This window comes from Maylandia zebra, linkage group LG6 (assembly GCF_041146795.1).
Source record: "Maylandia zebra isolate NMK-2024a linkage group LG6, Mzebra_GT3a, whole genome shotgun sequence".
In the NCBI taxonomy this organism is placed as follows: domain Eukaryota; kingdom Metazoa; phylum Chordata; class Actinopteri; order Cichliformes; family Cichlidae; genus Maylandia; species Maylandia zebra.
Window position 1 is genome coordinate 34,803,463 of NC_135172.1, and position 21,571 is coordinate 34,825,033.

At 39.7% G+C, this 21,571-nt stretch overlaps 3 protein-coding genes across 4 annotated transcripts; 1 reads left to right on the forward strand and 2 right to left on the reverse strand.

Moving 5' to 3' along the window:
• Positions 1 to 2,627: 2,627 nt before the first annotated feature.
• r3hcc1l (R3H domain and coiled-coil containing 1-like) lies at positions 2,628 to 8,500 on the reverse strand. The gene is made up of 7 exons (XM_004539061.6): positions 8,303 to 8,500; positions 7,510 to 7,983; positions 6,790 to 6,992; positions 6,154 to 6,224; positions 5,769 to 5,864; positions 5,023 to 5,163; positions 2,628 to 4,412 (listed from the first exon to the last, which is right to left on the reverse strand). Exons 2-7 carry the CDS (start codon positions 7,960 to 7,962, stop codon positions 4,360 to 4,362), a joined length of 1,017 nt encoding a protein of 338 aa, XP_004539118.2. The 5' UTR covers positions 7,963 to 7,983; positions 8,303 to 8,500; the 3' UTR covers positions 2,628 to 4,359.
• Positions 8,501 to 8,650: 150 nt separating this feature from the next.
• Positions 8,651 to 14,417, forward strand: crtac1a (cartilage acidic protein 1a). The gene is made up of 14 exons (XM_014411936.3): positions 8,651 to 8,806; positions 9,295 to 9,500; positions 9,593 to 9,789; positions 9,878 to 10,014; positions 10,098 to 10,254; positions 10,363 to 10,497; positions 11,864 to 12,000; positions 12,082 to 12,218; positions 12,324 to 12,406; positions 12,849 to 12,949; positions 13,086 to 13,254; positions 13,700 to 13,845; positions 14,083 to 14,122; positions 14,205 to 14,417. The coding sequence occupies exons 1-14, from the start codon at positions 8,702 to 8,704 to the stop codon at positions 14,210 to 14,212; spliced, it is 1,758 nt and encodes a 585-aa protein (XP_014267422.2). The 5' UTR covers positions 8,651 to 8,701; the 3' UTR covers positions 14,213 to 14,417.
• Positions 14,418 to 16,227: 1,810 nt separating this feature from the next.
• golga7ba (golgin A7 family, member Ba) lies at positions 16,228 to 21,243 on the reverse strand. Of its 2 annotated transcripts, XM_004539060.2 has the most exons (5): positions 21,046 to 21,221; positions 19,899 to 20,024; positions 17,546 to 17,698; positions 17,348 to 17,449; positions 16,228 to 17,222 (listed from the first exon to the last, which is right to left on the reverse strand). In XM_004539060.2, the coding sequence occupies exons 1-5, from the start codon at positions 21,055 to 21,057 to the stop codon at positions 17,139 to 17,141; spliced, it is 477 nt and encodes a 158-aa protein (XP_004539117.1). In that variant the 5' UTR covers positions 21,058 to 21,221; the 3' UTR covers positions 16,228 to 17,138. The 2 variants fall into 2 exon arrangements, with proteins under 2 accessions (XP_004539117.1, XP_076741231.1); XM_076885116.1 differs by having other exon boundaries at positions 17,348 to 17,698; positions 21,046 to 21,243.
• Positions 21,244 to 21,571: the final 328 nt, after the last annotated feature.

The following is a 21,571-nucleotide window of genomic DNA, read 5'->3' on the forward strand; positions in this document are numbered from 1 at the left end:
AAACCGATAAAAAAAAAACCCTGTTAAAACCGATAAAAACCCTGAAAACCATTTATTTCACACCCAAGCTCAACTCTCGCGGCCCGGTACCAAACAACTCACGACCCAGTACCGGTCCATGGCCTGGGGGTTGAGGACCGCTTCCTTAACACACTGAAGCAATAGTGCTAACACGACTGTGTTGCCGGCATTTGTCATTTTCAATCAATTCAGTGAGTCAGCACAGTGGAGTGGGGGGATTGGTAAAGGTCTGAATCCAGGTAAATTAGATCTGTAAGTTTTAGAAAATTTGAAAACAAAAAATAACTCCCTGAACAAGTCATTTCAGTGTCTGTGGCTCCAATGTCTGGACCTGTTATTAAGACCTTCACGTGTTTATTATCATACAACCCATTTGTTCCATGAAACCAAGACACTACTTTGACTTTTTCAATGTATGTGGTTCTTGACATCAAAGCAAATTACCATTCTGTTATCATTGTATTATTTTATTTAATGCCTGCTTATTTCTACTGCCTTCATATGGCTATAGCTCATGAGGTAGAGCAGGTCATCTACTAATCAAAAGGTTGGTAGTTTGAGCCCTGTCTGCTCCAGTCTGTAACCAACTATCCCTGGGTAAGATATTAACTGCAAGTTGCTCTCTGATGCATCCAGATCAGTGTAGTTGTTCAATAGAAACAATGGTAGCACTTTCTATTACAGCTCGGTAATAAAGCAGTAATAGTAGGATAACAAGGGGGAAACAAGAGGGTAATAATGTGGTAATTATCACCACAGAAATTACCCGAGATATTTCCAGGTAATAATCACACTTCCTTAAGTTAGCTTTAATAGGTTATTCATATGTTATTATAGAGAAATAGGCATTTTTGCTTTTTGCAATGCTATTTCCTCCTTATTACACATAAGACACCTCAGGTAAAAAGCCCCTAAGCTGCCTGTTGTTTCAAAATGGCACCTTAAAAACATTACTGAAATAAATCAAAAACAATGATTTTTCAGGTGTTAATGAAAACGTGTCATTGCTAAGCCAAATTTTAACAAAGGGAAGCGAGTGATGTAAGGTATGTTTGCTGACAGTGTTTGGTGCTAGGAAACCCTTCACCACCAGGGTCCTTTGCTGTGGTGGGAGATTAGATTACTTCTTAATTTGGACCATGTCTCACACTTCACTTGCTCCATGACATAACATGTAGCATTTCTGTGTAGAGTTGGCACTTGAAACCACTTCTTTCTCAGTTGTGGCTTGTGTTTGTGTAGTTAATCTAATGATTGTGTGTGAGGTATCCAGTTGGCTGCTCTGCGGTACATCACCCCCTCGTGAAGCCACAGTAAAACATGAGATTATGGGCAGGGTTCAGATCTCACACGATGATGGTAAAGAGCAGCTACAGACTCTATATGTAGTCCAGCTGCAAGAACAACAGCACACACGGAGGTCTGTTATGAAAATGTGTCCACATTTGCACTTGGCATCAAGAAGAGCCATCTGTGCACTACGATCAAGAAACACCTGTCTATAACCAACAATGAGTGCATAAAGTCTAACAATTAATAGATGACATATCAACATAAAATAATATTTGCTATTCTTTCTTTTTTTTACATTTCACATCAGTTATAGTGCCAAAAACTGCAGTCCCATTGATGGCCACTTGAGGCTGGTTGCAGAAGCTAATCGATCCCTGTAGACTGCCCTGTTAGATTTACCAAGTTAAGTCATAAAAACAACTTTTTCAAAGCCTAAATCAAAAAATTGTTTCAATCATTGTACCTTATTGCTCCCCGAATTTTCTAAAACTTTTTCTGGTTTTCACTCATTTTCACTATATTTTTTTAAATTCGAGAAATGTATGCTTTGATTGACCTCGCCGCTCACTGTATAGACTTTACATCTTTAATGTGTTTGTGTTGTCGGTTCCTCTTGGAGCATTTTTACTACAATTATATGACATATGATACAGTCTGCTGTGAAGTAGCACCCATCTATGTTCATCTTTTATATGCAGTCTATGGTTGTCTCACTACCAGCAGCTCAAAAATCACCAACCACTACAAAAGAACAAGTTCCTGCAGAAGAGATTCTTAGCTAGCGAAGAGAGTGACTGAAATAACTGATTTAATGAGCAGTTTCACCGTACCAGCTGCATATACTTAGACTGGCATGGCTCATGCATTTATTTGAACATTTCAGTACTTTAAAAGTTAAGCCAAGCCACTTATAACTCTTCAAATTAGCATTTCCATAATTTTGTGCTTATGTTCATATAATGGACAAATAGCTTTTAATACATAATATGTGTACCCAGTGCTGGGCTTGGCAAAACACCTCGAGCACATGTTTCACAAAGTGGCAGCAGTTACACAGTCTATGGTTTGAACGCTGATACCTAGAAAAGGGAACCATTAAAGTACTTCTAAGGCTGCAAGGTTATCAAATTGTGTATTATAGAGAATGGAATCACTTATCATATAACCACTTTTACACTAATGAGTCACCCATTAAATAAAAGCTTTTTTTTTTTTTATCCTTTTTCATCCTGCCTTGGTATTCATGATTATATAGAAAAAACTATTACATGCTTTCAGATATTTTTTATCACCTTCTAAAAGAGCACATCGTAAACACCAAATGATACACTGTAAAAGGAAATTCTTCCTAATACTGAATCCTCAAACCTGCTTTACAAAAACGTCTTTCACATTATCTGCATGGATATAAATGTGTCAATACACATTCAGAAGAACTGATGTGAAAGGAAACAAATATGTAATGAGACTTTTTCTCATGCTGCAGCGCTTTAATTAGCCCACTGTGAGCCACGTGGCAGTGCCTCATTCATCCACAGCCAGTGAGCTAAACAGTTACAAAACTAACTCTCTTAGAGCAATACAGGGTCGATTTGGATGTTTAAAAGGAGGGGAACTATAAATCACAGTCATCTGCAGGACTACTTAAATTTAAGGAATAATCATTTTAAACATTTAAGTACACAGCAATCTGCTCTGTTAGTGCATGAACATTTCGACTGGCTGAAAGGGCTAAAAAAAAAATGTAAAAAATAATTAAAAATAAAAAAAAAAACTTAATTTAGCAGCAAATTTGATTTTTGTTACAAATCTCTTGAAGAACAAATTTAAAACGCCTTCTCCACATTGGCTGAAAGTGGTGTAATTATTCACTGAGGAACTGAATGAGCTGCAGTGCCACATGGTCTGTGGTCTGCTGGGTAAAGCCTCAGAAGAGGCGTCTGCCTGCAGCTGTCAAAAAAGGGCTCTGGAGCCTGAGATATGTGGCTGAATTATGAAAGCTGACTCTTGGGAAACCCTGTTTGATGACAGTTAGAATAAATACTGTCTCTCTTTAGTGATTACCTTTGTAAAGTTTAAAAAAAAAAAAAGAAGCTTGTCAGGAATAAAGAGACACGTTTTTCTTCGTACTGTCATTACATTTTGTCAACAAACAGAGCAAGAATGGATGGAGCTAAAAACAGGAGCTGAACTGAAAATCTTGGTAGATTTGTTTAAGTGATGCACAAAAATAGTGAGGTGCTTCAATGTCAAGGAAAATCTTTGATGACAGTTTTGCTTGTCATCGTGAAATGTCTAGACTCGTGTCTTTAAGCACACGCTCAGATTTTAACAGACGAAGTCGAGCAGTTTTTTTGTTTTTTGTTTTTTTACTGGACATACATAACAGCAGCTGCATTGAGCAAAACATTATACATAATATCGGGTATCAGTTCAAACACCGGAAACCACCTGACACGATGGCTTAAAAGTAAGTTAATACTTTGATAAAACTTAAACTGCAAACAATGCAGCATTAATTTTTAATGACACCATCTTCAATTTAATCACTCAAACTGGATAAAATCAACAATGTTGTGACACATAAAAATTTAACGAATCAACATGACTGAACTTCAGTGACATGTAACTGAAAGCGTCACGTCACTTTTATATCTTAAAACATTTAAAAACCCAAACACGGGGATGTGTACAGATAAGTATTTCAGTTAACGCGTTCGTTACTTGTTAACTGAACCATTAGCTTCAGTGCTTGACTACAGACTGTGCTTACAATACATAGAGTCCAGGTGAGTCGGTGAGTTCACAGATAATTGAAGGTGATCTGATCATGTAGCATTTTATGATGTCAGACACTGAGTGACAAAGGAAACGGTAAAAGCCTCTCAGGAAACAGTTTGAAAAAAAAAAAAATCATTTCTCGGAAATATGCCTGTACGAAGGAGTGGCCAGCTAAAAAACCAGAGCATTACATGAAACAGAAATGATTTAAGCCTCTGCTGACTCAAGGAATTTAAAGGGAAAAAAAAATAGAGGTTTGTCCAGTTACTTTCCCTCCCAAGCGTCTTCCCTCTGCTTGGCTGCCAGGCGCTTTTGTTCTGAAAGATAAATCACACGACAAACAAAAATCTTATATTTATATCACTGTCTTTGCCGCATGAAGAGCAGTAAAGAGCTGAAGATGATTGCATATTAATCTTCACATAGAACCATACATGGCATCTGTTCCAACACCAAGTTTAGTATTTGTTCACTGATGGTAGTGCAGCAGTGAGCCTAAACTGAGAACAAAGGAGCTTTTTTTTTAGTGTGCTTTACTTCCTGACTTCCTGGACTGACTGTCATTGGATGGCCAGCGGTTGTTTTCTGGCCCTATATACTTATTTTCCATCTGTGAAAGGAAATGGTTGCTTTACTGATTATAGATTTACTGTAACCTACACAGCAATGGACGGACTTCTTTTGGCACTACATTTGAAACTTTCCACTTTCTTCAGTTAAGTATGAAAACAGCTCCCACTTGTGGTGGTAACTTTGTGATACAACTATTGGGACAGTAATTATTTGTACTTACGTCTCAGTTTAACTGAGCACCCTGTATGACCCTCACACATTAGCTACCGAATCCATAATTAGTTTAGCAACCGCCCACCCAAGATGAGACTTCAGCCCAAAAAGTAAGTGGAGACCTAAAGAAGTACAACGTACCTCTTGCTTCCTGGAGTTTCTTCCTCTCTGCCTCACGCTGCTCCTTTGTGAGGTTGCTCTTTACACCGAGGGCACCGATCACAAGCTTCCGAGCCAGTGCTGCACTCGTCTGAGGTCTCTCTTTAGCAGGCAGGAGGTAGTCTGGGGGCAAGAGGAAAGGAGGATACATATAAATGTGGGAGATACAGAACAGTTTTTAAGCGCTTTAAATGTTTAATTTGTGGTGTAATACAACCTGGATGGCACCAAAATACACTTTACAAACATCACAATAACCCCAAAACCACGTCATCTTAATTAAGCCTGTAACATATGTAACTGGCTCATTCTACATATTTCCATTCATTTCTTCTTCTGCTGTCATTTTCTTTAGCTGACTGGAAGAGTACGGATCATCTCAAAGAGAGAAACTGGACCACCAATTGGTATTTCAGTGGAGAAACTGAGGAGTAAAGCAGGCAAACCAGGCATAAGTATAAACGCTGGCAACAACATCAGCTATTTGTGTAGGCTGCACCATAGGTGAGATTCAATTCAAAGTAGAAATTCAGTTTCAGTTTGAGGAAGCGACAGACACAAACCAAACCCACAGTCAAGAATGCAGAGGATCTTGAAAGACTAAATGGTAGTGTACTGGAGAATTGGATATGAAGCTAAAGGGTTTTCTCAACAAATATGGATTTGCTTTATTATTATACAAACACAAAATTATGAAAAATGACAAACACAGATATGTGCAATCGCACCTGAGCAGCTACGGGCTTTGGCCTTTGTTGCAGAGGAAGATTTGGAAAGTGGTCGCAACTTCATCAGTGGATTCTTGGATCTCAGAGCTTCACGAGCTTAAAAGGGAAAATGAACAAAATGTAATAGTCGGTGAGTTTAATATCTCCTTACAACTGAAAAATGTGTTTTTCTAACCTGAAGTCAGAAAAACGATGGCCCAAGTAACAGAGACACAATCTCAAAAAGCTCAGGAGCAAACAGCATTAAGATTGTTGGACAGGATTTTCTTTACTAAAACAATTCTACTTACAACATCGTAGCAAGATGATGAGTCATAGCAATGACACTTAATGAACAGCATAATGAACTGTAATTGCCTTAAATGTGAGGCAGAGCTTTACTTACCTGCTATGGGGCTTGAGAAAAGGCCGAGGGCATGTGTGTCATCAATCCATTTAATGTCAAATCCTCTCTTTCTGAAAAGACAGTCAGAAATCACACAAGGTAGTAAGAATATTTCACAACATGCCCTCAGAGCATTAGCTCTAAAAGGAAGACAGTGCTCCCTAAAGATGTTAAAATCATATACTTGTGCTCTTTCATAGATTTCACAACTTTTTTTGTCTTAAAGTAAACCTATTATCCTTTCCTTATTTTCTAACATATACTGTTACAATGGTACTCATCCAAATGCTCTATTAAAAAAGTTTCTTCTACTTCATCTGCATGATGTCAAGAACAGCCTGGTGGAACAGTGATCTTGGAGTGAGCACAGAAGCCCCTCTCACCTGCAGTCCCACCCAATTAGAAGAACACAGCTAGCACCAAGACAAAAAAAAGAGCTGCAGCAGCTGGTTTCAGACAATGCTGAACTCAGGGCTGCACCAAGGCTCAGTATACGATAAAAAAAAGGATTATTTCAAACTGTGAATCATGCAAATAGATGCAGAGGTTTACTGACATCTCTGCAAATATAAAAGGACATACAGTATATAAGGCAAAAACAAAGTTTGTACAATTCTAACATGGTTAGAGACTTACTGGTAGCACTGAAACAGCTTAAGAAGGTCTTCTGTTTTGAACTCTGTAGGGAAATCGTAGATCTCTACAATATGAGATAGTTCATCCTCTGTGAGGTCAATGTCATCATCATCATCATCATCATAACTGGCTCTGTCCATGTTGTAGTAATCAAACCTAGGCTCTTGGATTGACTCCTTCTTTTTTCCTTCCTTCAAAGCCAGCTGTGCATTCAAGGCAGGCAGGAGAGAAGACAATGATGAGAAGAGAAAAAGATCTGTTTTGCATCATATTAAATAGGATTTTTTAGGTTAATTATCAGCAATGTGTATGTGAATCTGGGTGGACATTATTCTGCTTGTCACTTTTAAAAACACACTTTTTTTCGAAGGCTTTTTAGGAGTAGTACCAGAGTCTGCTTGTAGTCAGTTTTAGTCAGCTGTTGGTCACTCTTAATCTTTTATATTTTGTTAATTTTATTCATTGTATATTTTATTGTCTATTTTACTCATGTTTTAATATTTAATATACTGATTTTTTTATCTTCTTTTTCCATTTATTTATTTTATTGGTATTTATATTTATTTCTTTGTCTGCTTAATGTATGGTTTTTAACTGTTATCTCTGTTTTATTATTGGAAAGCACTTTGGTCAACTTTGTTGTTTTTAAAGTGCTGTATAAATAAAGTTGGATTGGACTGTCTTGGGTTTTGATTATCAAAACCTAAATCAAGCTCTCACCTCTTCAAGCAGATGTGGATCCAGACAGTCTCCATCATCGTTGAACAAGGTGTCCCAGCTCTCCTCTTCCTGCTCTGCAGTATCGCCTGCCTCCACTTTGGCGGAAGACTCCCCATTAGCCTCAGCATCTAAACCCTGTAATCGGTCCTCCTTCACATCTGGCTTAACGTCGTTGTTTTGCGCTTCACCTCCATCTCCTTCTCCCCCAGCGGGCGATGGTTTATTCGCTCCTCCAGCTTTGTCCTTCTTGTTCTTGGCGTTCTTTCGTGCTTTGTCTGTGTAGCGAGGCCTGGTTTTTGGTTTAACTTCTCCCTGAGTCTGAGCTTTCTCTTTCGAGGCATGAAGTCGTTGTTTGGGGACGTACAGAGGCTGACTTGGCCTCTTTGATTGAGAGGGAGGTGTAGGTGTTGGTTGAGTTGGACCACAGTCTTCTTTAAGCTGCACATCCTCCATGGTTAAATGATGTTAAAGTATCTGGATCACGGAGGAACGAGAACATGAACATTGTCAGACCTTCGCAGATTTTCAAAACACTCTAAATTTACTTTAAAGACTTTATTAAGGAATGAAGCAGCCAGGTACGCGGCAAACTGTTCTAAATAAACAGGATTTGAATAACTAGCTTCAGTTAGCTAACTAAACTTCCTCCCGTGTAGCTTGTAAAGATATTTTTAAATGAAGAAATAAATATAAAATAAATAGCGGTTAATGTTACATTCATTCATGTTCATTTATTTTCACTCAGAATATTTAATCTGTAATTAAATCAAATAAATTTACTCTGTCGGCTTACCCGTTTATGATTTGTTTAACAACAGACTTTCGTCGCACACTTGACGCAAGCAAATCCTAGCGCAAAGCGTAGTGGGAAATTGTGTTCTTCTACAGCACTGCCGCTCCGAAATCCGGAATAACTGCCAGGTTATTAGTTCCTTTTTCCAACGAATTTTCTTTTCCTTTGTAGTTCAACGAGTTTCCCCAAAAGAAATGGTAAATATACTATCTACCGAATCCATCTTTTCTGTGCCATCGTTTAACATAAACTACAAACAAACCAAACCCTTGGGTGCAAGAGACACGTGCACAGAAATTCAGCTCAGCCATTGGTCACCATCTTCATCGGTCAGATAGTTCTTCGCTGATTGGACAGTATTCTCCGCGTTACACAAGGTGTTTCGTAAATTTGTAATTTATGAAACTTATTTGTGTAATAGAGGCGTTGACAAGCTCGCTTCACAACTATAAACACATCATCTTCACTGCAGGAGACGCATTTTCTCCTCCACACCTTGATACGGTAAGACGGTATTGCCATAATGAAGGGAATGAATTCTTGCTCACGCCTCTGCTTTGCACAAAATGGGGAAAAGGCTTCATCCATGTTTTTATTAAAATCAGTGAATTGCATGTCATTACGCTGGAGGAAAAACAAGTCAGAAATACAGAAAATGTATTTGCTGGAGATATATTAGTAGTTTTTGCGTTTTGTGTTTTTTAACGTCTTGAAATTTTATAGCTTAAAGGATTTAAAGGCTTTTGGTTGGTAGATTTAGACAGAAACACTCCACGTTTAAAACAATGTCTGGTGGTTATGTTTTTGTTTTTCTTCTTTCTTTTAACGTACTTATTTGATCGCTTTCGATCAATTCGGATAATTCTATTTTCATATTTAGTTTCAATTGTTAAGAAATGTTGTTTTGTTTTGTATTATAATTCTCAGTTTCAGATGTTTCTTGCAAGTTTTGTTCAAAACAAGATATCTTCCTGACTTCCGTGTCTCGCCAGGTTGGAATAATGTGGGGTTCGGGTCTGCTGCTCCTACTAGTGACACTCTGGCATCACTCCCATGCCCAAAACCTGAATCCCATGCTTCAGGTTGTTACACAGACCATGCTTCCCCCTGACAATCTGCACAATCCCACACAACTCAACTATGGGATGGCTGTGACAGATGTGGATGGTGATGGTGACCTGGAAGTGGTGGTGGCAGGGTAAGTGTGAGTGTTAGTGTATTACCATGTGTGAGGATTTTTATGCAGAAATTTGTGATAAAAAAATAAATCAAAATCACGTTTTCTCTCAGGTACAACGGGCCCAACCTGGTGCTGAAGTATGACAGGACTCAGAAAAAGCTGGTAAACATTGCTGTTGATGACAGTAACTCTCCATACTATGCTCTGAGAGACCAGGCAGGAAATGCTATTGGAGTTGCTGCCTGCGATGTGGATGGAGATGGACGAGAAGAAATCTATTTTCTTAATACAAACAATGCCTACTCTGGTAAATATGATATTGCAAAGTCATCCTGAAATTAAAGTGTCATCAAAGTAATTTGAGGGAACCAAATAATTTTTCTTTCTCTGTCAAGGACGAGCAACATACACTGACAAGCTCTTCAAGTTTCGTAATGGCCGCTTTGAAGATCTGCTCAACGATGAGCTGAATGTACGTCGTGGTGTTGCTAATCGGATGGCGGGACGTTCAGTCGCATGTGTTGATAGAAAGGTGAGTGAACCCACCTATTTCTTCTATCTCATTGCATTTGAGTACATTATACGTTATTCTAAGTTACCGATGTTTCTGTGCAGGGAACAGGCCGTTACTCAGTCTACGTGGCGAACTACGCCAGTGGAAATGTTGGCCCCCACGCTCTCTTAGAAATGGACGAGGCTGCCAGTGATGTGAGCAAGGGCATCATCGCGCTGTCTGACGTAGCTGCTGAGGCCGGAGTCAACAGGTACACAGGTGAGATGTCACAGTGTTTACCTGAAACATGGGATTTTTTTTTTTTGATTTTTTTTTTTTGAAGTTGTCAAAAACAACTGAAAGCTTCACTGTTGGCTCGTTGGTCAGGTGGTCGCGGTGTGGTCGTTGGACCAATCCTGAGCGAGTCGAGGTCTGATGTGTTCTGTGACAATGAAAATGGACCTAACTTCCTGTTCAAGAATAATGGAAATGGGGCTTTTGTTGACATGGCAACACAGGCAGGTGAGAATGAAGTGGTAAGGGAACATGAAGCCTAACTCAGTAGTACTTTCTGCAGTCTGTCCTTCAACTTATGGTTTCATATCAGGTATTCTTTGTCTCATCTCACTCTTCCATTATTTGGTTTCTAATTTTAAATTTATTTACTTTTTTATTATTATATTATTATTATATATTATATTATTCATTTACCCTGTGAATGCCAGCTAGGAGGAACCTTTGTTTCGCTTTTCTGAACTGAATGGCTTGTGTCATATTTCAGGCCAGCTTATAGAACAAAATGCCTGAGTGTGCATCAGAAGTTAGTGGGGGTGGTCTCTGTTTATGCAGCAACCTTTGGAAAAAACCAGAAATTATAATAATAATAATAATAATAATAATAATAATAATAATAATAATAATAATAATAATAATAATAATGGATTGCATTTATTTAGCGCTTTTCGGGGCCCTCAAAGCGCTTTACAATTCCACTATTCATTCACTCTCACATTCACACACTGGTGGAGGCAAGCTACAGTTGTAGCCACAGCTGCCCTGGGGCAGACTGACAGAAGCGAGGCTGCCATATTGCGCCATCGGCCCCTCTGACCATTACCAGTAGGCAGCAGGTGAAGTGTCTTGCCCAAGGACACAACGACCGAGACTGTCCAAGCCGGGGCTCGAACCGGCAACCTTCCGGTTACAAGACGAACTGCCAACCACAATCGATATAGTCATCAAACTACATCTTTATTGATATGATGTGATTTATATATGATTTGTAGAGTTACCAAGAGATTAGAAATATTTGGAGGCTTTTATGTTTGACTGTTTATTTATCCATCAATCCTCTACTGCTTATCTGGGTTTGGGTCATAGGGGTAGCAGTCTAAGTAGAGAAGCCCAGATTTCCACCTGGCCACTTCTACCAGGTATGTAGAAATTTAGATTGACTGGTAAATTGACAGCTTCGCTTTTACACTCAGCTCTCTCCTTACCACAACAGGTTGTAGCAGGTGATGCCCTGTTTTATTTTAATCAGTCTATTTGCTTAGCTTACTATAACATTTGCTGGCTGTCTGGTAGGCTCATAAGGATAACACCTCATGAAGTAACACAGCCTGTCATGTGAATATTAATCAAACACAAGTGAAAATGCTAACTGGTGAGTTTAAGACATTCAGGTATGTGGAGCGTCTTACTGTTATTGAGCCAGGCTGATTTATCCCCCCAGAATCCAGTCCTTATGCTAAACTAATCTAGCAGTCTCCTGGATGTAGCACTAAATATAAGAGACATATGAAGGTCCTCTGATCACTTTTACTTAGTTTTTTTTTATTGTACAAAATTGGATTAGTTGCTTTTAACACTGTGCCCATGCAAACAGGTGTGGAGGACCAATACCAGCATGGCAGAGGAGTAGCACTGGCTGACTTCAATGGAGATGGAAAGACAGACATTGTTTATGGCAACTGGAACGGCCCACACAGACTTTTCCTGCAGCGCAGCGATTCCAGTTTCCAGGTAAGAGAGGAGTGACAAAATTGGCAAAAACAAAAGGTTTTAATAAAGTGTATCTTGAGAGAAGTACAATTTTCTTTGCAGAATATTGCTACTGGAAGATTTGCTGAAGCCTCACCTATTCGCACAGTCATTGCTGCTGACTTTGATAATGACAAGGAGTTGGAGGTGTTCTTTAACAATATTGCCTACAGAGGAAATGCTCCCAATAGGCTGTTCAGGTTAGATTTCATGTATTTGTTAAATTTCCAATGAAATGTCTTTGTTAATTAAAAAATAACTGTTACTAGATTTATTTATTTTTTTGGCTGTTTCCTTTTTTGCAGGGTCTCAAGGAGGACTAATGCAGACCCTTTGATCCAGGAACTTAATGTGGGAGATGCTGAAGAGCCACAAGGGAGAGGAACAGGTCTGTAAACTCTTAATATCAGAGCACATTTTGTGCTGTTTTTCCTATGCATTTAACCGGCACGGTACATCTTAATGGATATCCGTTTAAAAATCTAACATATATTAAGTTGCCAATTCTTTTAGATGTGTAGTCCCAGGCAATACAGACACAAAATAGTGATATACAGATGTTTTTTTTCTAAAATATTACAATCAATTGAGAATGATTTTTATGGCTTTCTTGAAAAGTGACTCTATTGAAGTGTTGTTTCACCTGGTAACAAAACAATAATCAATATGTGAAAATATTAGAGAACATCCTAGCCGGTTAAAATATATTGAGGTTGCCTGAACTGCCTCTGTGTTTGGATGAGCCTCAGAAATATAACTGTCAGGGAGACTCCCCATTGACATTGATGTGTAGGTCAGTTCAGTGAAAGCACTCTGTGTGTTCTGGACAGGTGGTACTGTGACTGACTTGGATGGGGATGGACAGCTGGACCTGCTGTTGGCACACGGGGAGAGCGCCCAGCAGCCAATCTCTGTCTTTAAGGTCACGCAGGTGGGTGTGCGTGTGTGTATTTGTCGGGTGGAGTTTGTTTGTTTTTCTTTTTACTAACAGCCTAATGATATACCTACTAACTGGTCTTCTTATTATTAGTTAGCGAATAATAATCCATGAACATCCTTGTTGCTAGGGATCATCCAATAACTGGCTGCGGGTCATTCCTCGCACCCAGTTTGGTTCTTTCGCCCGGGGTGCCAAGGTGACAGTCTTCACCAGTCAGAGTGGAGCTCACACGCGCATCATTGATGGAGGCTCTGGATATCTATGTGAGATGGAGCCAGTCGCCCACTTTGGTTTAGGTGATTTCCTTTTAAATGTTGTAGACACTGAAAAAACAGCAGACACCTCACAAGTAAACACTAGAGCAGATTGTTGGCCAAACAGCTTTTTTTTTGTGATCGTGCATCTATCCTGTCAAACACTAGAACTCAGTATGTGTGCCTTTGTCATTGGTGTTTTTAGACATCTCAGCTAAACAATAGTATCCCTGATATTTTTTTACTTTAAACCAGATACTGGTGTTATAACTAATGGCTGGTAAAAGTTTACAAATTTTGGGATATAAGCTAATGTCCTTTCTTGCTAAAATTAAGATGAGATGTTCTCACATCAGTCTGTAAAACATAGTTTGATAGTCAGGAGGCAGGTAGCATCCCAGCAGATATTTTTAAATCGAATCCCAAAATACAAATTTGTACTTGTAAAATGTAACGTAGTATTGTGTCTTGTACTCATGACTCCCAGGAAATGATGAGGTGAAGGTGCTCGAGGTCTCCTGGCCAGACAGCACTAGTTTTACTCGAGCTCTTCAGGCTGGTGAAATGAACTCTGTGTTGGAAGTCACCTATCCCAAAGAAGGGGAAACCACTGAGCTTGCCAATGACACGCAGGTACACAGCCCGAATTCCCAGCATGAATTATGAACACGCCTTTTTTTCTGTTAGTGGAGCAGTGAATTGAACAACACCAAAGCCTTAATCTCTCTCTCTCTCTGGTTAGTTTAATTATAAGATATTTTACTCCTACCTTTCAAAAAATAAAAGTAAATTGTTTTTAAAACGTCTCAGAATCAGCTTATTTGGTTTGGATAAAAACCTTTTCCTCTATTTTTTTTCTTTTCTTTTTAGTGTGGTAACGGCTTTACTGTCAGGAATGGACGCTGTGCAGGTGAGCAAGTCTTAAAGATTCATAAAATAATCCAAAACCAGATATTATTTTATTTTTAATTGAATGTTTATTTTTTCTACAGGTCTTTAAAGAGAATCACATGAAATGCAATAAAGGATTTTTGTGGTTTACAATAATGTTACAGAAAAAAAATGTCTTTTGCTTTGGTTTTTAAAAGGGAGAGTTGGTTGTTTTTCTTTACTCTGTGAGCAGATTTATTTCATTTTCCTTTTTTTAAGATTTCTTTTCTCTTTTATGGCTTTAAATGAAGTGAATAAACTTGTTCCTATCAATACACCGGCTCTTTCAAATTATTTCATAGCTCAAAAGTCAGTCTTAACTGTTCTAGTACTCACATTTTAATCCTCCAGTCTCAGCATTACCCCTGCTACCCTGAGAGTAACAAATGCAAGGAAGTGTTTCCTGTGTGACTTAAGAGATGCTGAATTTGCACTAAAAACGTGCTGAAACAGAACAAGACACACGAACTGTGGCTGACACAGAGTAACTGAAAGTATTTAGTGCAAACCACAAAGGTTACCCTGAGTTCCCCAATTTTCCCCACTTGTACCTGTCCTTGTCTTCACACGTGGATGACCAAGTCTTCATTTTTAGTCATTCTGTTTGTTTAGTATTAATCTGATGTCTGCTTGTCTGTCTCGTCCTCCCTCACTGTTACTCTCCTCTGTTCTCTCCACCCATGCAGCACTGGCTCCATTTTATGATGGTGTTCGATCTTCGGTCTCCATGTTTGAAGCCTCCTGGTTTAAGACAGTTTTATTACAGTGTGTTTTATTCCTGTCTGCAGTATCAGAAATGAAGTGAGACTAGTCTTCAGGGAAAAGACAACCTCTATCCAGCGCTGGTCACCTGGATCTAACACCTGCTAGAACAAATTACTGTGACATGCATGGAGCATGTCCATCCTGAACTTTGCTTGTTTGTTTTGATGAGCTGGCTGCATGTGGAAGCTGTAGTGCCAAATAACCAGTTAGTGCATGCAGGCATGAGGAATTTGTAACAAAATAAGCAATACGCTTAAATTGTTAAGTAATTTTTTAAGGCAGGTTTTTTTTGTTACCTCTGTGCTACTTAGGTATCGGTGACTGTTAGCAGTGTCCACAATACCACGGCCCTGAGTGGACATTATCAATTTGTTAATTTCTTTACCACTTTGTCAGCTTTGTCTGCTGTGAAGACAAAATGCCTTTAGAAAAAAAGGGCTGCATAAAATTATACATCTTTGGTTTTTTTGGAAATGGTGTCCGTCTCCAGTAAATTTAAGATTTAATGATGTTTAATATTGTTGTCTTTTACACTGATTTACGGATCATGTTACTGTCAAGCTAAAGAATTAAACCAAATATTTTGGTAATAAACTCTAAGCTTACTGACATGTCAAACAAAGTGTACACAACATTGCCTTTGAGTTTAAGTGACAAATCCAGCAGCTACATTATCACTGATTTGGGCTGTTTGCTTACTGTATCTTTAATGCATTATTGATAACTCAGTGAGAGCTTTGACACTGAAACAAAGCACTTGGATTTTAGACTAACAATTTGATCAAGTACTGAAAACTGTGGAGCTCAGAGGAACTACACGACCAGTATGTCATCCGTAGGCGTTGCTATGAGCAATCCTCTTCACCTTCCATGCTGAGAGTATTAATGCAGAAATGTTAACCAGTGCTGCTTTTGATATTTGCAAACTTCCATTTAGCAGCTGCTCTTCTATATTCCTGCTTAGATAATCTGTGTCCTTCCTTCCATCACATTTGATTTGATGCTGAGGATGGTAGTGTTGTCTGAATGGGGCAGGTTCAACTAGAAAGATTTTTATACCCAATCTAAATGATGACACTCTAAGGCAGAGAGAAAAATTGGCAACAACAGATAAAGGGAGGGAAATATGGATGCCTGGGAGGTATTTATAGCGTTGCACTTGCTTGTTTACATGAAACTTGGCTTCTGGTTTATGTCCAACAAGCAGCTCAGATTGAGTACTGAGCCTTTTCTTATGTTTGTAATCATTTAAAATGCTTAATATGAGTAACACTGATTTCATATATTTGTATAATACAAGAACAATGAGCTCGATGGGGCTGTGATGAAACTGTTTATTTGACGCCAGTCATTTCTACCATGTGTATTAAAACAATAAGCAGTATGAAAACTTGTTCTTGCACAAAATGTCACCAAAATAAAAGAAACATTCACATTTGTGAGCCAGTTTGTTTTTTGGCAGTTATTTTTCTTTGGAAGTCTGTTCATAAAGCAGGGAAGGGTTGGTGTATTTTCATAAACACTTACAGGTATAATTTAGGAAGACATTTCTGACCCATCCCTTCTTTACTTACTGCTGCGCTTCACGCACAACGAGTCTTTGCATAATCTAAATTTAGGAAGAGTTGCTCTCGCTCAATGAAACCAAGAGGTTAGTACTTGGATTTGTGGCTATGACTTTAAAAAAGGAAATACAAGCTTCATCATAAATATGGAGGATCTGCTACATTATGGATGACTTAAATGGCATTCATCTGCTGCCAGACAGCATGATTTAGAGCCGATTTGGAAGAGGTGCTGAATTTGGGGTCTAGTCTTGTGTTTGGTCCAGTGTTTGGGGTGCAGCCCAGGTTGATCTGGCCTACGTGGTACAATGACAGCAGATGAGGCACTTCGTCCCTTTTATCTTGAAATCAGACAGGAAGGAGAGAAATGGTGGGATCACACAAAGCATCACTAGCTGCATCTTTTCATCCTTTTCATTGAGACATTACATCTTAGCAAAAGTGCATCAGCACCTGCACATTTCTTTCGTAATAAACCACTAAAGTGCGTGTTTCAAGTGTCTACTCTGAACAAGTTAGGGACATGATGGGGAAAAAAACTGGTGAATACTTTGTGTGAGCGTAGCTGAGGGGGTGGTTGGTGTTGGAAGAGGAGTCGTATTACATCCTAGGTTTTCCTTCATGGTTGTGAGTGATCAGGTGGACGCAGGTTTAGGAAGCATCCAGTCATCGAGCAGTGCTGCCGGACACAGAGCTGCTCCCTGAGCTGGAGCCACTGGAGCCCCGATCTTCATAGATGGAGATCTCTATCTGTTAAAAGTTGTTAAGGAACAAAAATGATCTGTGGTTTATAATAAATTGCACAAATATTTTACAGAAATGTGGTTTTGTTTTGCTTTTTTTTGCAATACACCCAAAATTCAGAATAAGGATACAACACGCATTCCCCTTTCTATGGGATCTGTGATAAGGAGACCTCTGGGAGCATAAATCTTCTCATTCTGCTCCTGAATGTACTTGGCAATCTTCTTCAGCACCTGACACACAGACGGAAGAGGAAAAATGAGAAGCAATATAAAATCCAAACTACATGTTAATTTGTCCCAGAACATCAAAATGTATTGGATTCTGACCTTCTCATAACGTGTCTCCATGCAGAGGAAAATGAGATATGCTGTAGCGCAGGCCAGACACCCTTCCAAGTAGGACTGTCCTCCAATCTTTTCCGCCTCTGCATAATAGTTATTCAGCGTCTTCACAGTGTCCTCAAACAGTGTTCGCTCGATCTGGAGACAGACAAAAGAGCAGAAATGGGGTCATTGAGTAGCAACAGCAAATACTATGTTTAATAAAGTAACTTACTGAGCTGGAGAAGGGAAAAAATATTGCATGATTTTAATTTCCCCTTTGAAGTCACTTCCATGGAAGACGCTGCGAGTGTTTTATTGCCCATGCACTTGCGAGATTTCAGCATAAACCTCAAACATCAGCTAACGTGTGAAACTGACCTTCATTTCAAGAATCGTCAGTGCTGATGAGACCTGGGACTCCAGCTATGACCCAGTGACCAGCTGTGTTTATTCCTCCACATTTACAACAATACCTATGAAGCTTTAAGACGAGACCCCACAAGCAACTATGAAAAGAAAGTCATCAGTTGCCTACAACAACTTGAAATGGATGAAGCCACTGACTACACTTCCTGTACCCAGGAAATGCTATACCCTGTATATATGGACTTCCAAAGATCCACAAAGGAGTCCCAAGCAGTATCAACTCAGCCACCTACAAAATTTCCAAGCACCTTGCAACCATCCTAGCTCCCTTGTGGGGAACACACATCATCACATCTAAACTCTGAAATCAAAACCCAAGAAGTAGAAGCCTTCACTGTTCACATCGACTCAGTGGATAGAATGATAGTTTACCAGGAAAGATACAAAGTATAACAGTTTGTCATTTCTGGAAGCCTACACACACAGACCAGTACCTACTCTTTGACTCCCACCACCCTCTGGAACACAAACTTGGAGTAATCAGGACCCTACAACACAGAAACTGTTCCCTTTAAGCCAGAAGGAAAAGAAAGGGAACACACACATGTAAATAAAGCTCTTAAAACATGTGGATTTCCCAATTGAGCTTTCATCAAATCAGCAAGGATGCACAGAAAATAAGGTCAGACACCAACTAGGGAGAATCAGAAGGACAAACGTCATATCTTATGTAGCCAGTTTATCAAAGAAACTCAGGAGAGTCTTCTCCAAGCAGGACATCCCAGTGTAGTTCAGACACAGCCACACACATTTAGACAAAAGCTGGTTGATCCCAAGGAAAAAACCTCCAAACACAAACTAAACAATGTAGTGTATGCAGTACAGTGCAGCGAGGAGGGCTCCATTGGAGAAACCAAGCAGCCACTCCGTAAACACTTGGCACAACATAAAAGAGCCACCTTGACAGGACAAGACTCAGCTGTACATCTGCATCTAAAGGACAAAGGTCACTCGTCTTGAAAGACGAGTCTAAGAGGCCATCTATGTCCACTCTGAACAGAGGGTGTGGCTTACAACACCAACTGTCTGCCACCTACAGTGCAGTTTTGAAATCCCTGCACAGATGCCTTAACGCCCACTCACATCATGCGTCAGTTGATCTCAATAGGTCATATAATAGGGTGAGGCAAGGTCTCACAATGGTTTCACCCACACCTCTGGTTATAATGACCCACACCCTTTTTCCCACCTTGGCTCATGTGATGAGGCACATAATCAATAGTGGGTCAGCAACCCTCTTAATGGACGACTTACACCTCATACTTTTTACTCCACAGTGATAAAAGCTAGCGAGGTAATGACTGACCAAATCACAGAGCTTTGTGCGTATATCATTCTACACAGCATAACAATTTTATCTAGCAATCAGGAATTTTGTTTGCTTTATCTACATGTGAAAGAACCGATCTGAGTCATGAAACCCTTATATTGCTACATTAAAAATCAATAAAATAAAGGGAATTAAGTGTCTGATGCTGAAAGATTCACTTTTTGTCCACCCCAAATGAACTCTACACACATATGATATGATGACATAAGGCTTTATTCTATACGTGTTAAAATGATGCCAAAAATAGGGAACATGATCCTCAATAAATAACATGTTTAAAAAGAAGTGGGAAGAAGCATTCAAATACGCTGAAACCAGTGAACAACAGAGAATGTGGAGTGATTTGTGTGTTTTGCTTTACTCGGTACTGAAATGAAACTTTGTTACTGTATATGCGTTTATATTTATTATATTATTTATATTATTTTGCATCTATTATCAAGCATATGAATGTCATGATAATGCCTTTTAACAGACTTTTTCTTTTCAGACCATGATGCTAACAAAGATCTAAATGCTTGTATGATCTGCACCTATTAAAACACAATATAAAACCTAGAATTAAATCACATTACACTGTAACTCCTCCAGTTTCCTTACCCTGCTCTCCAACTCAGAGGGGAACTTGGTCTGAAACTTGCAGGTGGTTCCTTCACTGTAGTCTCTCTGAATGAATACTTTGTTGGCCAGAGATGCACTGTGCCTCAACTCCTGCAGGTTATGAAACTGTGGGAATCAAATAACACAGAGAGAGAGAGTAATACAGTAAGGGTTAATATAGTATCTCTTTAATGAGTCCCAAAAGAGAGCTATGTATCCCTCTATGTGCATCCCTGAGAACCTGTTCACCTGTAATGTGTACAAACAGCAGCTGATTTAGAGGAACAGGGTGATGGAGTAGATGTGATCGATCACTCGTTGGCTCAGTGTCTGCACGCTTTTCTGCCTTGTTGACTGCTGGAGCAAAGCCCAGCATCAGACATACGATCTTTTACACACACACACACTTTCTCTTGGTCTTTCAGGAAAGCAGGGAGACGGGACAACATTTCACTACGGCTAAACACGGATCGATTACACGGAACAAGCTGAAGCAGACTTTTAGAGGCCAAACAAGTATTACATACAAGCTTGTTTATGCTTGATATAATCAGTTTTGTGCGTCACCATTATTTTTGGTTACATGAAAGCACAGATGGAGGAAAAGGGAGTCAGGCAAAGCACGGAGGAAGGTCGGGGTGGAGTGGCTTCTGTCCATGGTGCTGAACGGCTGTCCTCCGTGTGTGTGTGAGTGGGTATGTGTGTGTAGTCAAACACAGTTGCTTGTCACCGGATTAACGTGGCTTCTCAATACACAAAAACAGATCTGCTTTCACCAAAACAGCTTAACATGGCAGGGACGGAGGGGGCTGCACTGATCCTTTTTTCTTATAGCTCAGCTGACTTTCAAAAATGCCTCCCTCCCTTTTTTTTTCTCTTTAAACAAAATACTAGAACGCGTTTATGTGGTAAAAAAAAAAAAAAATGAAATGAAAACGACCAAATCCTCTGGCGAAACTGGCGTGATAATGTAGGACACAGTGGTCACTCCAGATACAAGTGATCCGCACAGGTTAACCGTGTGCAGCCTCCATGCCCTCAACGTCCGTGTTAACTGGAGCCGCGCCTGTTTCGTTTAAACCTTCATGTCACTGTTCGTGCCGGTAACCGGACCCGAGCTGGAAATTAAACCGAGCGAGTGTCTTACCTCTGTCGCCATGTTGCACCGTGCATCCGTGGCTGTAGGGACGAGTCCCTTCACGCTCTGAAACCGCTTAGTGGGACACGGAAGGGGGGAGGGTGGGGAGAGGAGGAGAGGCTTGTAATCCTGAGGGGGCGGGGCTTAATGTAGTAGAGTGTTCGGCTTTTTCTTCAGTCTCAACTTGACTTTGCAGGACGTCGGGGTGGGGGAGACGACCTCCAAACCTGAAAAATGCAGCCAGAGCGGAGAATGTGGAAGTGTCAAAAACTGCAGTTCCTCTGCTGGCCACTTGAGGCGGTCTCTGAAAGGGAGTCAGCTAGTTATCTGCCATGCTGCACATTTTGGTATCGATCAGATATGAACTAAATATTGCCGATACTAATACCGATACTGATATGTTTACCCTATAAAGGCAACTTATAAAGGGTTTAAGGGGTTAGGTTTCTTTTTTGGAGACCTGGAATGTCAATGTGCCTGTCTTTAATACACTTTGGGTCAGCTTGTACATGTACATTTAACACAAAAAGGTTCA

Coding starts and splice junctions, on each gene's coding strand:
- r3hcc1l (XM_004539061.6), bottom strand. CDS start 7,962: ATGGAGGATGTGCAGCTTAAAGAAGACTGTGGTCCAACTCAACCAACA. Junction 6,993..7,509: donor ATCCACATCTGCTTGAAGAG/GTGAGAGCTTGA, acceptor TTGAATGCACAG/CTGGCTTTGAAGGAAGGAAA. Junction 5,865..6,153: donor TTTCTCAAGCCCCATAGCAG/GTAAGTAAAGCT, acceptor TTCCCTTTTAAG/CTCGTGAAGCTCTGAGATCC.
- crtac1a (XM_014411936.3), top strand. CDS start 8,702: ATGAAACTTATTTGTGTAATAGAGGCGTTGACAAGCTCGCTTCACAAC. Junction 10,015..10,097: donor TCGCATGTGTTGATAGAAAG/GTGAGTGAACCC, acceptor GTTTCTGTGCAG/GGAACAGGCCGTTACTCAGT. Junction 10,255..10,362: donor CGGAGTCAACAGGTACACAG/GTGAGATGTCAC, acceptor CTCGTTGGTCAG/GTGGTCGCGGTGTGGTCGTT.
- golga7ba (XM_076885116.1), bottom strand. Junction 17,699..19,898: donor CCTCTGAGTTGGAGAGCAGG/GTAAGGAAACTG, acceptor GTCTGTCTCCAG/ATCGAGCGAACACTGTTTGA. Junction 17,223..17,347: donor TAGAAAGGGGAATGCGTGTT/GTATCCTTATTC, acceptor AACTTTTAACAG/ATAGAGATCTCCATCTATGA.